The 12,702-nt window shown below is 42.0% G+C and overlaps 1 protein-coding gene across 2 annotated transcripts in view; it reads right to left on the bottom strand.

Moving 5' to 3' along the window:
* The window catches only part of SLC30A6 (solute carrier family 30 member 6), a 16,626-nt gene extending 3,924 nt beyond the window's left edge, over window positions 1-12,702 (bottom strand). The window contains exons 1-13 of one of the 2 annotated variants that reach the window (XM_083496918.1): window positions 12,533-12,702; window positions 11,196-11,282; window positions 10,085-10,169; window positions 7,997-8,039; window positions 7,578-7,643; window positions 6,989-7,069; window positions 6,347-6,382; window positions 5,393-5,487; window positions 4,009-4,057; window positions 2,062-2,181; window positions 1,869-1,971; window positions 565-612; window positions 134-202 (exon numbers count right to left, since the gene is read on the bottom strand). In XM_083496918.1, coding sequence (XP_083353044.1) covers window positions 134-202; window positions 565-612; window positions 1,869-1,971; window positions 2,062-2,181; window positions 4,009-4,057; window positions 5,393-5,487; window positions 6,347-6,382; window positions 6,989-7,069; window positions 7,578-7,643; window positions 7,997-8,039; window positions 10,085-10,169; window positions 11,196-11,282; window positions 12,533-12,535 — 885 coding nt within the window. In that variant the 5' untranslated portion in view covers window positions 12,536-12,702. Of the gene's footprint in view, window positions 1-133; window positions 203-564; window positions 613-1,868; window positions 1,972-2,061; window positions 2,182-4,008; window positions 4,058-5,392; window positions 5,488-6,346; window positions 6,383-6,988; window positions 7,070-7,577; window positions 7,644-7,996; window positions 8,040-10,084; window positions 10,620-10,672; window positions 11,283-12,532 lie in introns of both variants that reach the window. The other variant, XM_083496919.1, reaches the window with a different exon arrangement.

Here is a 12,702-nt window from a genome sequence, read left to right as displayed (position 1 = left end):
CATCGCTCCCCTGCACTTGAAGCATATAAACTGTGCAGGAGAAAAACAATCTTCGAGTGATGTTATTAAAAAGAGTGACATGCTTTGTTTTGAAAAAATAAAATAAAATAAAGTCAGGTGGGGGGATACATACCAGAGAACCAAATCCCAATGTCCAAAAATGCTCGTTTCGTACTTCTAAGACACCATCCAATGTAGAAACCTAATTGAAGACACACAATGAATCACAATATTAGTATTAAAATGCTAATGTTTCTGACAGCTTATTCATAAAGCCCCATGGGTTATGTTAATAGAAAAGCTCACTTGGAGTCCATCCTCCTTGAAATCAATGTGTTTTCTATGTAAACATGCAAAAGATCAAGATGTAAGCCTACAAAAATTCCTACAAAAAGCACAATATTTCATTGATACTGAAAACTGAAACACCAGTATTAGAAAATAAGGAAATATTGCCTCCTCTCCCTTGGCTACACAACCCATAAAATATATATATCGTGCATGCTCTGGGGCAAGGGTGGCCCTGACCACTGTATACCAATGTAATATTTTAAACTAACTTACTTCTCTTATAAGTTTATCAAGCTGTCCAATCACATGAGGTGGCGTTGTCTGAAAAAACAAAAGATATTATTACTTTTAAAAACTGCCAAAGAGGGTTTTTTCCCTAAGTTCTTAAATGACTCAACAATATAAAGACAATAAAAGTGGCTCACTATATGGAGTGGATCTGCTATGCCAGCTTCCTGGCAGATGACTACAGTTGCTTAACAGAAGGGAAGGGGGTGAGGGGGAAGGAAAGTTGGCATAATGTAGATGCACCAAGAACACCACTAGATTTGGCCCCACCAGTGTGTTCGCGGCACACTGACCTCCCCGCCACCTCCCACTCTGTTAAGGAACAGAAGCCCACATGCCAGGAAGTTAGCATAGCAGATCCCCTACACCCAGAAAGCAGGATGCACTAAGGACTCTAAAGTGGGACTCTAAGTGGGACTCTACAAAATGACACTGTGCTTTCACCTCTTAATAGGCGCGTTCTTGCTCAAGGTTCTAGCAAACTAGCCGTGTTCTCCTCCCAGGATACTCCATTCCGTAACCCTCCCTACCCACGCCTCCAGGTTTTCTTTCCTGACTGACATGCATCATTCTGTGGTTGTTGGGGGCCTTGAGCATGCTCAGTTCTCACCAGGCCTTTTTCTGCCAATGTAGGGCTTTGTTTACAATTCAATGAAATATTTTAAAATTTACATTTATTTACTTGTAAAATTGCTTTCCACCAGATGGTCCCATAACACTACCCCACAGTCTTAAAAAATACAATCATGAAGACAAAATTCAAGTAAACCAAATAAAAGATTACAACAGTAGAGCACTCAAGTTCAGAACAAACTAATCAGATCCTCTAAAGACCTAGAAAAGCTCTGTTTTTAACTATATGGTGGGAAGCCACTAGTGATTGTGCCAGCCACAATCCCAGGGGGATGGAATTCTAGAGTTGTGGCACAATGACCAAGAAGTGCTTGTCTTGCATCCCAGCATGACAGAGACACTCAGCACTCTAACCATGAAGGAGGCCCCCTCAACTATCTCAAAGTATAGGCTGGTTGATATGGGGAGAGGTGCTCCATCAGTTATCCATGTTCCAAGTCATTCTAGGCTTTATATACCAACAACAGCATCTTAAATTGGGTCCAGTATCATATAGGCAGCTGTTGAAAATCCTGCATATCAGGTGTAATATGGAATATTTTTTAACATTTCATAAAGTGAGAGGCTGTGTGTGTGTTTTTTAAATTAAATGGGTGATGCCAATCTTGGCTACACTGAAAGACGCTATCACAAAGTCACTTCTTTCATTGGCTCACCTGAAGCAATACCTTCCCACTGTAGACGCTCATGGGATACATGGTACCAAACGTCATCAAGGCAATGGCTAGAGCAGAGGCAGTATCTACTGCAAAATAATTACTGAAATAAACAAGGGAAACATTAGCGGGCACACCTGTTTTTCAGCCTTCGGTATCTATGAATGTCTTCATTAAATTCATGAGTACTTACTTAATTTCGATTAGCATGTATGTAATGCAAAGAGCTAAAGCCCCCGCAAGGTCAATCAAGATGAAAGGGTTCATGCGCGGAAGAAAGATGCTGCTCAACCCAGGAATGATCCCACACAAACTAAAAGAAAGCGAGGAATAAGATGGATCAATAGTGGATCAATCCAGTTAAACAGCAACCCACACAATTTATAGGTACAGTGATGGCTCTTATGGCAGCCCTCTGCAGACAGGGAACTCTACCTGACCCAGGTGTGAGCCTTATTGCTGAGGGAAATGATACAAGGGACAGAAGCATACCTAAATGCTGAAATAAAATCAAGGAAAATGCTCTTCAATTTTAGTTACACATATTTCCTCCCAGCTCTGATGGTGCCCAGTTTCATAAAAGGTTTTAGCTATTGAAATGACATGATGGCCTCCCCCAACTATAACTTATTTATTTAGTGGCAGAGCACACACTTTGCATTCAGATGGTTCTCAATTCAATCCCTGGCATCATTCGTCAGTTAAGAGGATCAGGTGGCACATGCTGGGAAACAGAATTCTGCCTGAAATCCTGGAAAGCTGCTGCTAATCAAGTGTTGACAGAATGGATTAGGCAGAGAAATAGTCTGACTTGGTATAAGGCAGCTTTTTATGCGAAAGTGGCCATGGGGAATCATCTTGCTTTTTCATATATGTATTTTAAGAAACTTAACATGAAGGCCATCACCAGCCACCATATGATCTGATGACGGGCAGGGTGCAAAGGTTATTGGGGAATTCAAACTCTGCTTGAGCCTACTCTCACTCATAAAGAGGGAGGTGTTTCAAGATGTTAACCAGAGCAGAGACAGATGCCATCAAATATCAACCTAGCAAATTCAAAACACTTTCATATTATTGTGACATTTTCTAGAAACATTTTCCAGGACTTTTCCCAAGACCAGATGGAAGCATAGGATAGTTGGTTTAGCAAGGATGTCAGGTTTCTAAACCATTACGCCAACTGAGAGCAAAGACAGACCAGCACAATTGAATACTTTGGGAAAATGCAGGAACTATGTACCTTGTCTTCTAAATTCTGTTTATCTCTGCTCAGTAACTCATCTTACAGGGAGGCCATTTTAGTAGGGGGAAGAGGATGCAGGTCAGAGGCAGTCCTTGGTCTTGTTAAACTGCATGACCAGCAAGGCCCATGGCCAAACCCACTATGCCTTCTATATAAACCTTGCCATTCACTGGCAACAGGCATGGGAAGATTTAGTCCAAGGGCTGCCAGCTGCTGATCTGTAATGTCTTATTTTTGCAGCAGCAAAAAAAGAAAAGAAAAAAGGCAATGCTGTTCTAGGCTGCATCAATGGAAATATAGGGTCCAGATCAAGGAAAGTAAAATTACCACTCTATTCTGCCTTGGGCAGATCACACATGGAGTACTGTGTCCAGTTCTGGGCCCCACAATTTAAGAGGGATATTGACAAGCTGGAACGTGTACAGAGGTGGGCGACCAAGATGATCAAGAGTCTGGAAACTAAGCCTTATGAGAAACAGTTGAGGTAGTTGGGTATGTTTAGCTTGGATAAGAAGAGACTGAGATGAGGTATGATAGCAATCTTCAAATATTTAAAGAGCTGTTACATGGAAGATGGAGGAAGCTTTTCTCCTGTCTAGATGGTTGGATTTCAACCACTGGATTCAAGTTACACGAAAGGAAATTCTGACTAAACATTAGGAAGCACTTTCTGACAGCAACAGCTGTTCGACAGTGGAACAGTCTCCCTTGGAAGGTAGTGGACTCTCCTTCCTTGGCGGTTTTTAAGCAGAGGTTGGATGGCCAACTGTCATGGATGCTTTAGCTGAGATTCCTGCACAGTAGGGATTTGGACTAGATGATCCTCAGGATCCCTTCCAACTGTATAATTCGAAGGTTCCATGATTCTGTTACCATGTCATCCTTTTAACTTACCTCCTACTGAGATCTGCAACATGTTCCTGAAGCCAACTTGTACTTGCGGCTAAAAAAAAACCCCACCATAGCAAATATTATTACTATAATACTTATGATAGCATGTCAGTCACTAAAACACACAGAAACGTATTTTTGAAAACTACAAGTGCAATTCTATGTCAGGCCTGCAGGAAAATAATAGGTCTGGATGTATGTTTTATTGTTCCAGGTCAACTCACTTATTGTGCCAGCATAGCTACAGTGCTCTTTTAGCATCATTACTTTAATAATAGTATTCTGATATTGTAAGAACAATATACAAGACTAGTTTGCACAGGTGTGAGTCAGGGTTCAGTGGCAGGTGTTTCTTAAAACAGTATTTTAAAATATTTCTAGGCTACCTTTATAGGAAATCCAACATGCCTTACAGAAATAAAAATGCAAAATGATGAAATGAGCAATGCAAAAGTTAAAATCACCCTATACTCCCCCAAAAGAGAAAATCCAATAAAACATTTCCCCCAGTAACCAAAGTCCAGTGAATAAAAAGATCAGACAAAAATACTATAGCTTGACTAATATATATCTGAAACTGAACACTTAAGCTCATTGACATTTAAAACGTTTTGAAAAAAAGGCATGTGCAGGTGTAAACCTTGATAATATGGCGCCATGTGCTAGGCCAAAATTTGCTGCCCTCCCCGCAGCCCTCCTGCGACCTTCCCAAAGCCGGGTAAGGGAGGTGCTGGGCTTTGGGAAAGAGGAACGAAGGTTCTGAAAGGGTCCTAGAGTCCTTACGACTCCTTCTCAAAGCTGGGTAAGTGCTAACTAGACTTTGGAAAGGAGGTGGGAGGACTCTAGGACCCTGTCAGAGCCCTCAGACTTTCTTCCCAAATCAGGTCCTTACTAGGCTTTGAGGAGGCAGAAAGGTGCCCCCTTGGCTCAGCGACCTGTGCGGAGGGCTCTGCCCTAAATCAGCCTCTGGCATGTGCATAAGCAAGCCTCATCAACTTAAGATTTACACACCTTCCATAACTGTTTTTTAGATAAAGCATCATCTAGATGTAAACAACTGTTACTCAGAGGCATCCACAAGTACATTTGTCAGGAAGAATTGCCCCAGGCTCTCTGGCAAGTAGCATCACTCAGCAAAGAGTTGTCATTGGCAGTACAATTTGGAGAGCATGTTTCTTCTCCACTTCAAATGAGAAAACACCACCCATTTATCCCAGGCCCTCTAGGCATACAAGAAGATTTGGGGGAGAGGAGGGGCTTGGTGGCAGTCAAAAATAGTGGCTAGCCAGAAAGTAATATTGTTTTTTTGTAAGTAAGTCATATCTCCAAATCCATAATCCATGGACATTCACTCATTTTAGATTTAACACATGTATTCATTACGTACCTTCAGAGACATAAGCAAAAGGTTTATTCCTAATAGAAAGCATTGTAAACAGGTTGAAGGAGAGTGCCACAAAGGTACCAACCAACAATCGACCCCTAAAAAGAAGAAATCAATTTTAATGCCATTGACTATCATAATATTCCACCAAGTACTAGTTACCTTAGCCAGTTTTTTTTATTTACTAACCTGTTTATCATCCCATTTTTCTTCTTCATTTAGCTACATTAATCAGCTTTTTTTAAGGGACACGGGTGGCGCTGTGGGTTAAACCACAGAGCCTAGGGCTTGCCGATCAGAAGGTCGGCGGTTCGAATCCCCATGACGGGGTGAGCTCCCGTTGCTCGGTCCCTGCTCCTGCCAACCTAGCAGTTCAAAAGCACATCAAAGTGCAAGTAGATAAATAGGTACCACTCCGGCGGGAAGGTACACGCCGTTTCCGTGAACTGCTCTGGTTTGCCAGAAGCAGCTTAGTCATGCTGGCCACATGACCCGGAAGCTGTATGCCGCCTCCCTCGGCCAATAAAGCTAGATGAGCGCCGCAACCCCGGAGTCGGTCACGACTGGACCTAATGGTCAGGGGTCCCTTTTTAATCAGCTTTTATTGAAATAGAAAATTTATTTCTTTAATCTTATTCCAACGCATACAGTAGAATTACAGTTCTGCTCTACAATATTTATCTATGAGTGTTACATCCTCAGCAGCAAACACATAAAAATCTTTTTTTTAAATATCTTGCCCCACAACTATGAGAGTTAATTTATAAAACTACAAATACAATTGAGAGGCATTAAATTCAAAAGGAATTTTGCCAATGGCCTCAATATCATGTCAGCATAAACTTTATTGTTCTGCGTTTAACAATGTAGTAATGTGGAGAATTAACACTGTATTAGCCATGCCCCTTTATCCCTGTAATATTTAATTCAATACTTTTGCATATTAAAAGCACTTACGTGTGAATCTCTGGTTGTTCCAGAAATCGTTCAGCACTACAAGACACAATAATAATAGTTTTACAGTTAACTGTTCTTTCAAAACGTTTGTAACAAAGCAATCCTACTGGTGGAACAGGAGGCAAAGTGGATCCAAATCCCTCTGGGCTCATGCCAGCAGGGTAGAAGATGAGGGACTGCCCATCTTTCGTTTCTGCCCCCCTTTGGAGGTTCTCCTTTTAAATAACACACACACAAAAATGCATATACCAGCCCCAGGGCCTGTTCACTCCACCCCAACTTCCACCTTGCCTCATTCCAGGACAAGGTTAGAGGACTAGGAGGGTTTTGGACCGAGCAGATCCAATGCCTTCCCCAATCTGTCCCAAGAGCCCTTCTCTGCCATTGGATTTTGGTGCTGCAGGGAGGCCCCCATGGTTGGACCTCCCTCTCCAAGAATGCACCCCTTTCTCTGCCTATGGAGAGGGAGATTCACAAAATCCCAAGGACCAAAGGATTACAGCCTTAGTCACACATCAGATGTATGTACACCAGTACAAAGCAGCAAGCTGAGGACTATTGTGTCAAAAATTAAAATTGACTTCTAGCATTATTTAGTTCCTCTTGTTACATATCAGTCATAAGTGCAAGCAATATTCCTACCTTTCTTTGAGTATAAAGAGCGCCCCAAGTTGTGCTAGAACCGTGGAAGCAAATACTGCTAGAACTTCAAATCTCTCAAACCTGAAATTTGAGAGGTCAAACATTTTAAAATCAATATGAGCAGACAAGTATTCTGATCAGGAAGAAAACTCTCAGCACATTCAGAGGGACTTGCCTGCAAAGCTAAATTATTTGTCCTGTACAATAAACTGTGAGGAAACTATTTTCTCATAGATTGGTTAAAATGGTGTAAGGCCTTCAGGGACCAAATAAAATGGTGCAGGGCAGAGGACAGACGCTGATCTGACCTATAGGTGCATAAGTTGGCAATCCCTGCATTAAAGGTCTCGCAGCTGAAGCGAATATATATGTTGGTATCAGGCAAAAACAAGGCTAGAATGAAATCTTACACACAATACCATTTTTGCATGCAAATTCCAAACTTCTTTATATAAATATGGCCAATTGTGCACGTTTTGCACATTTTCATAGACTGATACATTTTTTAATTTAAAAATCCCTTACATGTTTATCACATACTTTAGAACAAATATTTTCAGGAGACATGAAATATCAGCATATCACTTACCCAAATGAATAAGCTGGGCTGGGCTTCTTCATCATGACCCAATAACTTATCAAGCATGTTATTAAACTATATTAAAAGAAAACAATGGAAATTCAAATAAGCAAAATCTAGCTATTAAAAACTCAGTTTCCAATAATTCATTAACTGATTGAAATAAAGTTGCTTTGGCAGTGCAACTGCATACAGAAAGACAAAGCAATAATCTCCATTATGTTCAACGGGTCTTAGTTCCTGGTACATTGTACTTGGATTAGACCCACTGAAATTGATGGACCTGATCAGTCGTGCCCATTAATTTCCATGGGTCTACCATGGGTATGACTAACACTGGCTTTAGATAATAGTATAAAGAAAACGTCACATACATTATATGGAAGTGTTACAAAATGAGATGAGGATTTTTTAAAAGTAAAACATACCTGAAAAGATCAAAGATAGTTAGGTAGGTATATGCAGTTAAAGCTGTGGAAAGAAGATTTATACTTTACTTACACATAAATACACAATAAAGAATGAATACACAGTAAAGAAGCTTCAAGTTCTCCTACCTGCAAAATATTCCTTTCAAGGATTAAACACTTTGTACCATTACCTACATACACCCATGTCTTCTAAAGATACAAGACACATTTTACAATAGTGGTGGGGAAACTGTGGCCCTCCAAATATTGCATCATGACTGCTGGTTGCCTATGCTTTATGCTCATATGCTGAATAGTCAAGCCGTGGGTTGCACGACAGCTCAAGGGAATTATAAGTGCTACGATTCTGGGATTGCTCCACTGCAGCTGGAAGACAAACAGCAGCTAAAGCTGTAAGCAGCTGCTCCTGGAGTCTCAATGAAGAGCCCATGGGCACCATAGTGCCCTCAGAAAAATTGCTCATTTTTTTAATGTCTGATTTTAATTTGTGGGGATTGTTTGGTGGGAGAGGATACCTATTTGGGCAGGGTTCCTCTTTCTTTTTTTGCCTGTTCTTTTTTCAGAGTCTGCATGTTTAGGGATGTTCTGAGTATCACCAGTTTTTCATCTATGAAATGGCTGTATCGTGGTGCCCACTAGGGATGGGTGATATCTGGTTTTCAACACCATCACCAGCTAAACACTGTGATATACTGATATATCACAATGTCTGGAATAAGGATGGAGCAATGTAGAGGTATTGGCTGGCTTCACGGTTTTTCTCACATCGTGATTTCTGCCAGCGTCTGCTCTTGTGATCTGCTGCCCCCTGCAGGAAGTAGGGAAGAGCTGAGCTGCCAGAGTTAACGGGGACTGCAGGAACTGAGAGAAGCATTGTGATTTTTGCACAGCACATTCACACATCATGATTCACAATATATTGGCAGGTCATGTCAAAAATTATGAAACCAATATCACAATATGGACTTCAAATCAGTTTTGGACGATATATTAATATATCACCTAGCCCTAGTGCCCACAACAGTTTCTTAAATTTTCAGATGTGCTCCTAGACCCATAAAGTTCAGGGAAGCCTGATCTACTCCACTCCTGTCCTTCAAGTCAATGCCTAGAGCATGGATAGGGAACCTCTAGCCCTCCACATGTTAGGGACAAAGCTGCCTCATACAAAGTCAGACCATTGGTCCATCTTCACTGATGGGCAGTAGCTCTCCAAGGTTTCAGACATGAGTCTCTCTGTTTGAAGCTGGAGCCTTTAGCATGCAAAGCACCTGCTGTATCACTCCCATCAGCCTCAAAAATGCGTGGCCCAGGCCAACAAGCATTTTAGTCTACCAGCATCTGAAAGGCCACTGGTTCCCCATCCCTGGCCTCGAGCAATATGAGAGGTCTGGTTGCCAGGAAACCAGGAAGGCACTAGGTGTAAAGGAGCACCATACATGTCAGAATTATCTTACCCACTCACCAGAGCCACAGATTTAACTTTTTTAAAAAAATAAAAAAATCTCTACATAACTGCATAAGCCATATAACCCAAGAAGGGCATGCTTTTGCAAAACCTAAGCAAGAGAAAAAAATGACAACCAAGGCAAAAAAAGTGCACAGGGTCATGATCAGCTCCACTCACAAGAAGCAGTCATTATATCCGTGATCCATGCATATTTGCAATGTGGGGAAATCTGACCAGTGTTAAAGGCACAGAAGTAGCTAGCTCCACAGATTTCTAAGTACTTTAAGAACTAACAGTGCCAGTGTGATCAAGGAGCATTCATCTGGTACAGACCTGGCAATAAATTGCAAATCCAGACAAAGGCTTACAGACTGTAGGATTATTCTTAATAGGCCCTGCCTCAAGAATACTCCAGGGGAGGAACAAGAAGAATGCTCAGACCATTTAAAATACATTTTGGAAGAAGTACAAGATAGACACAGTTAGGTATCACAAGATGCTCACAGATCTACAAATTTTCTAATTATAATATAGACTGCTTAATTCTGTTATACATAGAGGATTCTGCTTCTTTATATTAATACTATTATCAGTTTACTATGCAGAAGCATTTAAATGCAAGAACATAAACATACCTATGCTGTTTGTTGAACTGCACCACATAAGGAGGAAGCCAGTACATACTATGTTTATCGCACCAAACAACAAGATCTTCCATGACTGTAAATGACAATAGGTAAAGTGACTACTTAACAAGGGAATTGCAATAAAGCTTATTTGTCATAAAAAAACCCTTACAATCCTGCAACACACTCACACAATTTTGAATGAGCATTTTACGCCACCATTAGCTTTTACAGTCTTGCTGATCTCAAGAGACAGCAGTGAAGCATGCTCTAGACCAGCGGTTCCCAATTGGTGGTCCAATTGTAACCCACCCAGGGGGTCCTTGGCACCATTCACAAAAAGTACCATAGAGATATCAAAAATTTCAAAAGTAGGGTCTCCATCACTTGGATTTTGACAAACAGGGGGTCCACAGTACTTTGCTAATTGTGAACCACTGCTAGTCTAGACCACATGTGAGGAACCTTTGGCTCTCCAGCTGTTGCTAAACTACAGCTCCTATTATCCTTGGCCAGTGCCCATGCTTGTTGGGGCTGATGGGAGCTGTAGTTCAGCAACATCTGGTGAGCTAAAAGTTCCCCACACCTGTTCTAGACAGCTGTATCTACACTGCATTCAAATAGTCATTCAAAGCCTCAAAAACAATTTATGAAGTGTGCTCCTCCCTCCTCTGGCATGCCACTTTCAGAGCAAAGATCCTAGCTTACATTAAGACAGAATTACCAAACTGGGGAACTCGGGCTAACTAGCCATGAAAATAAACCAGGAGAGGAGGAGGAGATGGGCGAGGGAGGAGTATACAGCCTGTGTGTTCATCCCTAACTTCATAAAATCACAGACTGCAAGGAGACTCTCACCAGTTCAGAAAGTAGTACAAAATCACACAACAAATTAAAATCAAACAGGAGTAAATAAAGACAGGCAATTGCAGAATAAACATTGTCTGAAACAACCTGGCAGTCTGCCCCCTTCCAAAATCATTCATTAATGTAATATATTCTAATGAAAAACAAATATTTATTGGAATCAAGTTTCTATTACAGCAAGCAAAGAGGTATATTTCTCTGAAAAGACATGTAACTAGAGTTTTAGTGTCTGTACTGTAAAAGAAAACTTTACCCTTCGATCAGCAGCTACTGATCTAAATTCCTGTGTTAACTTGCCAAGTAGAGACCTCTGTGATTTGCGGAATAAGTGTATTGTCCCCTGCAAATAAAAAAGCAATAGCACAAATCGTTGTCAATCTCTTAATTACTGAAACTTTCCATTTCTTCAATCACATCCCCCAAAATGAGCTTCATTTCTTTACGCTGCCCTTTATTATAAGGAAAGTTGTTTCACCAATGTTACACACACACTGTTGCAAAGTAACACTTACTTAGGAGATAAGAATAAATACAGTTAACCCTGGCAAGCAGGGACAAGCCTGGGTTGGAAAAGCTCCTGTGCCCTTAAGAGCCATACAACAGGCAGGAATGCAGTAAGTGAAGCTCTCATTATCACAGCATCCTGCACCAAGTGTTTGTTTGGGGTTGTTTTTTTTTCATTTATCACATTTCTAACCCATTTGGCCTCTAATAATTTTGAGGTGGTTTTATCTCCACTACATCTCTATAAATTGGGTTAGCTTAACAGATGGTTAGTTGCTCTGGGGCCTACCACCGAACTCTGTGGCTCAAAAGGAGTTTGAACTCAGGCATCCTTGTCAAGATTGTCCCCTCAAGTCCAGGCTAGGGTCTTTTTGTAGAAATCTGATACACATTAAACCCGTGGTTCCCAACGTGGGGTACAATTCGATTTTTAAGAGGGGGGCAATTCGAGAATGGCCTTTTAGGCTTCCTCCACGTGAATAGGAGTTCACTTTTTGAATAATAAGAATTATATGTCACAAGGGGGGGGGGTCAGGATTTTAGTAATGCTTAGGTGGGGCATGGCCCAAAAAAGGTTGGGAACCACTGCATTAAACTGTTGCTAGTTTTTAATACCCTGCTTTTCAAACAACTTATCAAGTCAGTCCACAAGAGGAGGAGAACCTTTTTATAGGGCAGGGGCTTAAACACACAACCAACTTGCTAATGGTTGCAGTTCGAACTGCTGCTAAGGGAACAGCTGCAGGGCCCGGATCGAAAGCTGGCAACCTCCTATGCCTTGCTCCGTAACCACTACACCGCGCTGCCTCTGTGAAGAAGCAGCGTCACGGTGCCATGACGAGGCGCAGAGAGCCTGACCTCTGAAAAGTGACGTCAACCTCCGCAGCTACCCAATGAAAGGAAGCCAAGCCTTAAGAACTGGCAAGCCAGAACCGGGGTTCTGAGAGGTCCTCGCGCCGCACCCCGAGCTGCGCGTGCGCGTTGGCTCTCCCCGCGCCAGCTGAGTCCGAGGCCTCAACCGTCGTCCCTCGTCCCTCCTCTCCACCCCAGCGCCCCGCTTCGAGGTGAAAACAGAAGGCAACTCACCATGTTGAGGAACAAGTGGCTCCCCAAAGGGGCCGGAAAAGGCTGGCTCCTCCTGTCACCATAGAGACGAGGCGGGAGCCGAAGGAGCCGGCGTGTAATTGGCCGAGCCCAGCATAGGAGCAGGAACTGACGCGAGGCCTTCGCCCCGGCGCTGCCTCCTCAAGATGCCG

This window comes from Podarcis liolepis, assembly GCF_965112155.1.
Source record: "Podarcis liolepis genome assembly, chromosome: 3".
Taxonomy (NCBI): Eukaryota; Metazoa; Chordata; class Lepidosauria; order Squamata; family Lacertidae; genus Podarcis; species Podarcis liolepis.
The sequence above is the reverse complement of the archived record's forward strand: the minus strand, read 5'-3'. Positions and strand labels throughout refer to the sequence as shown.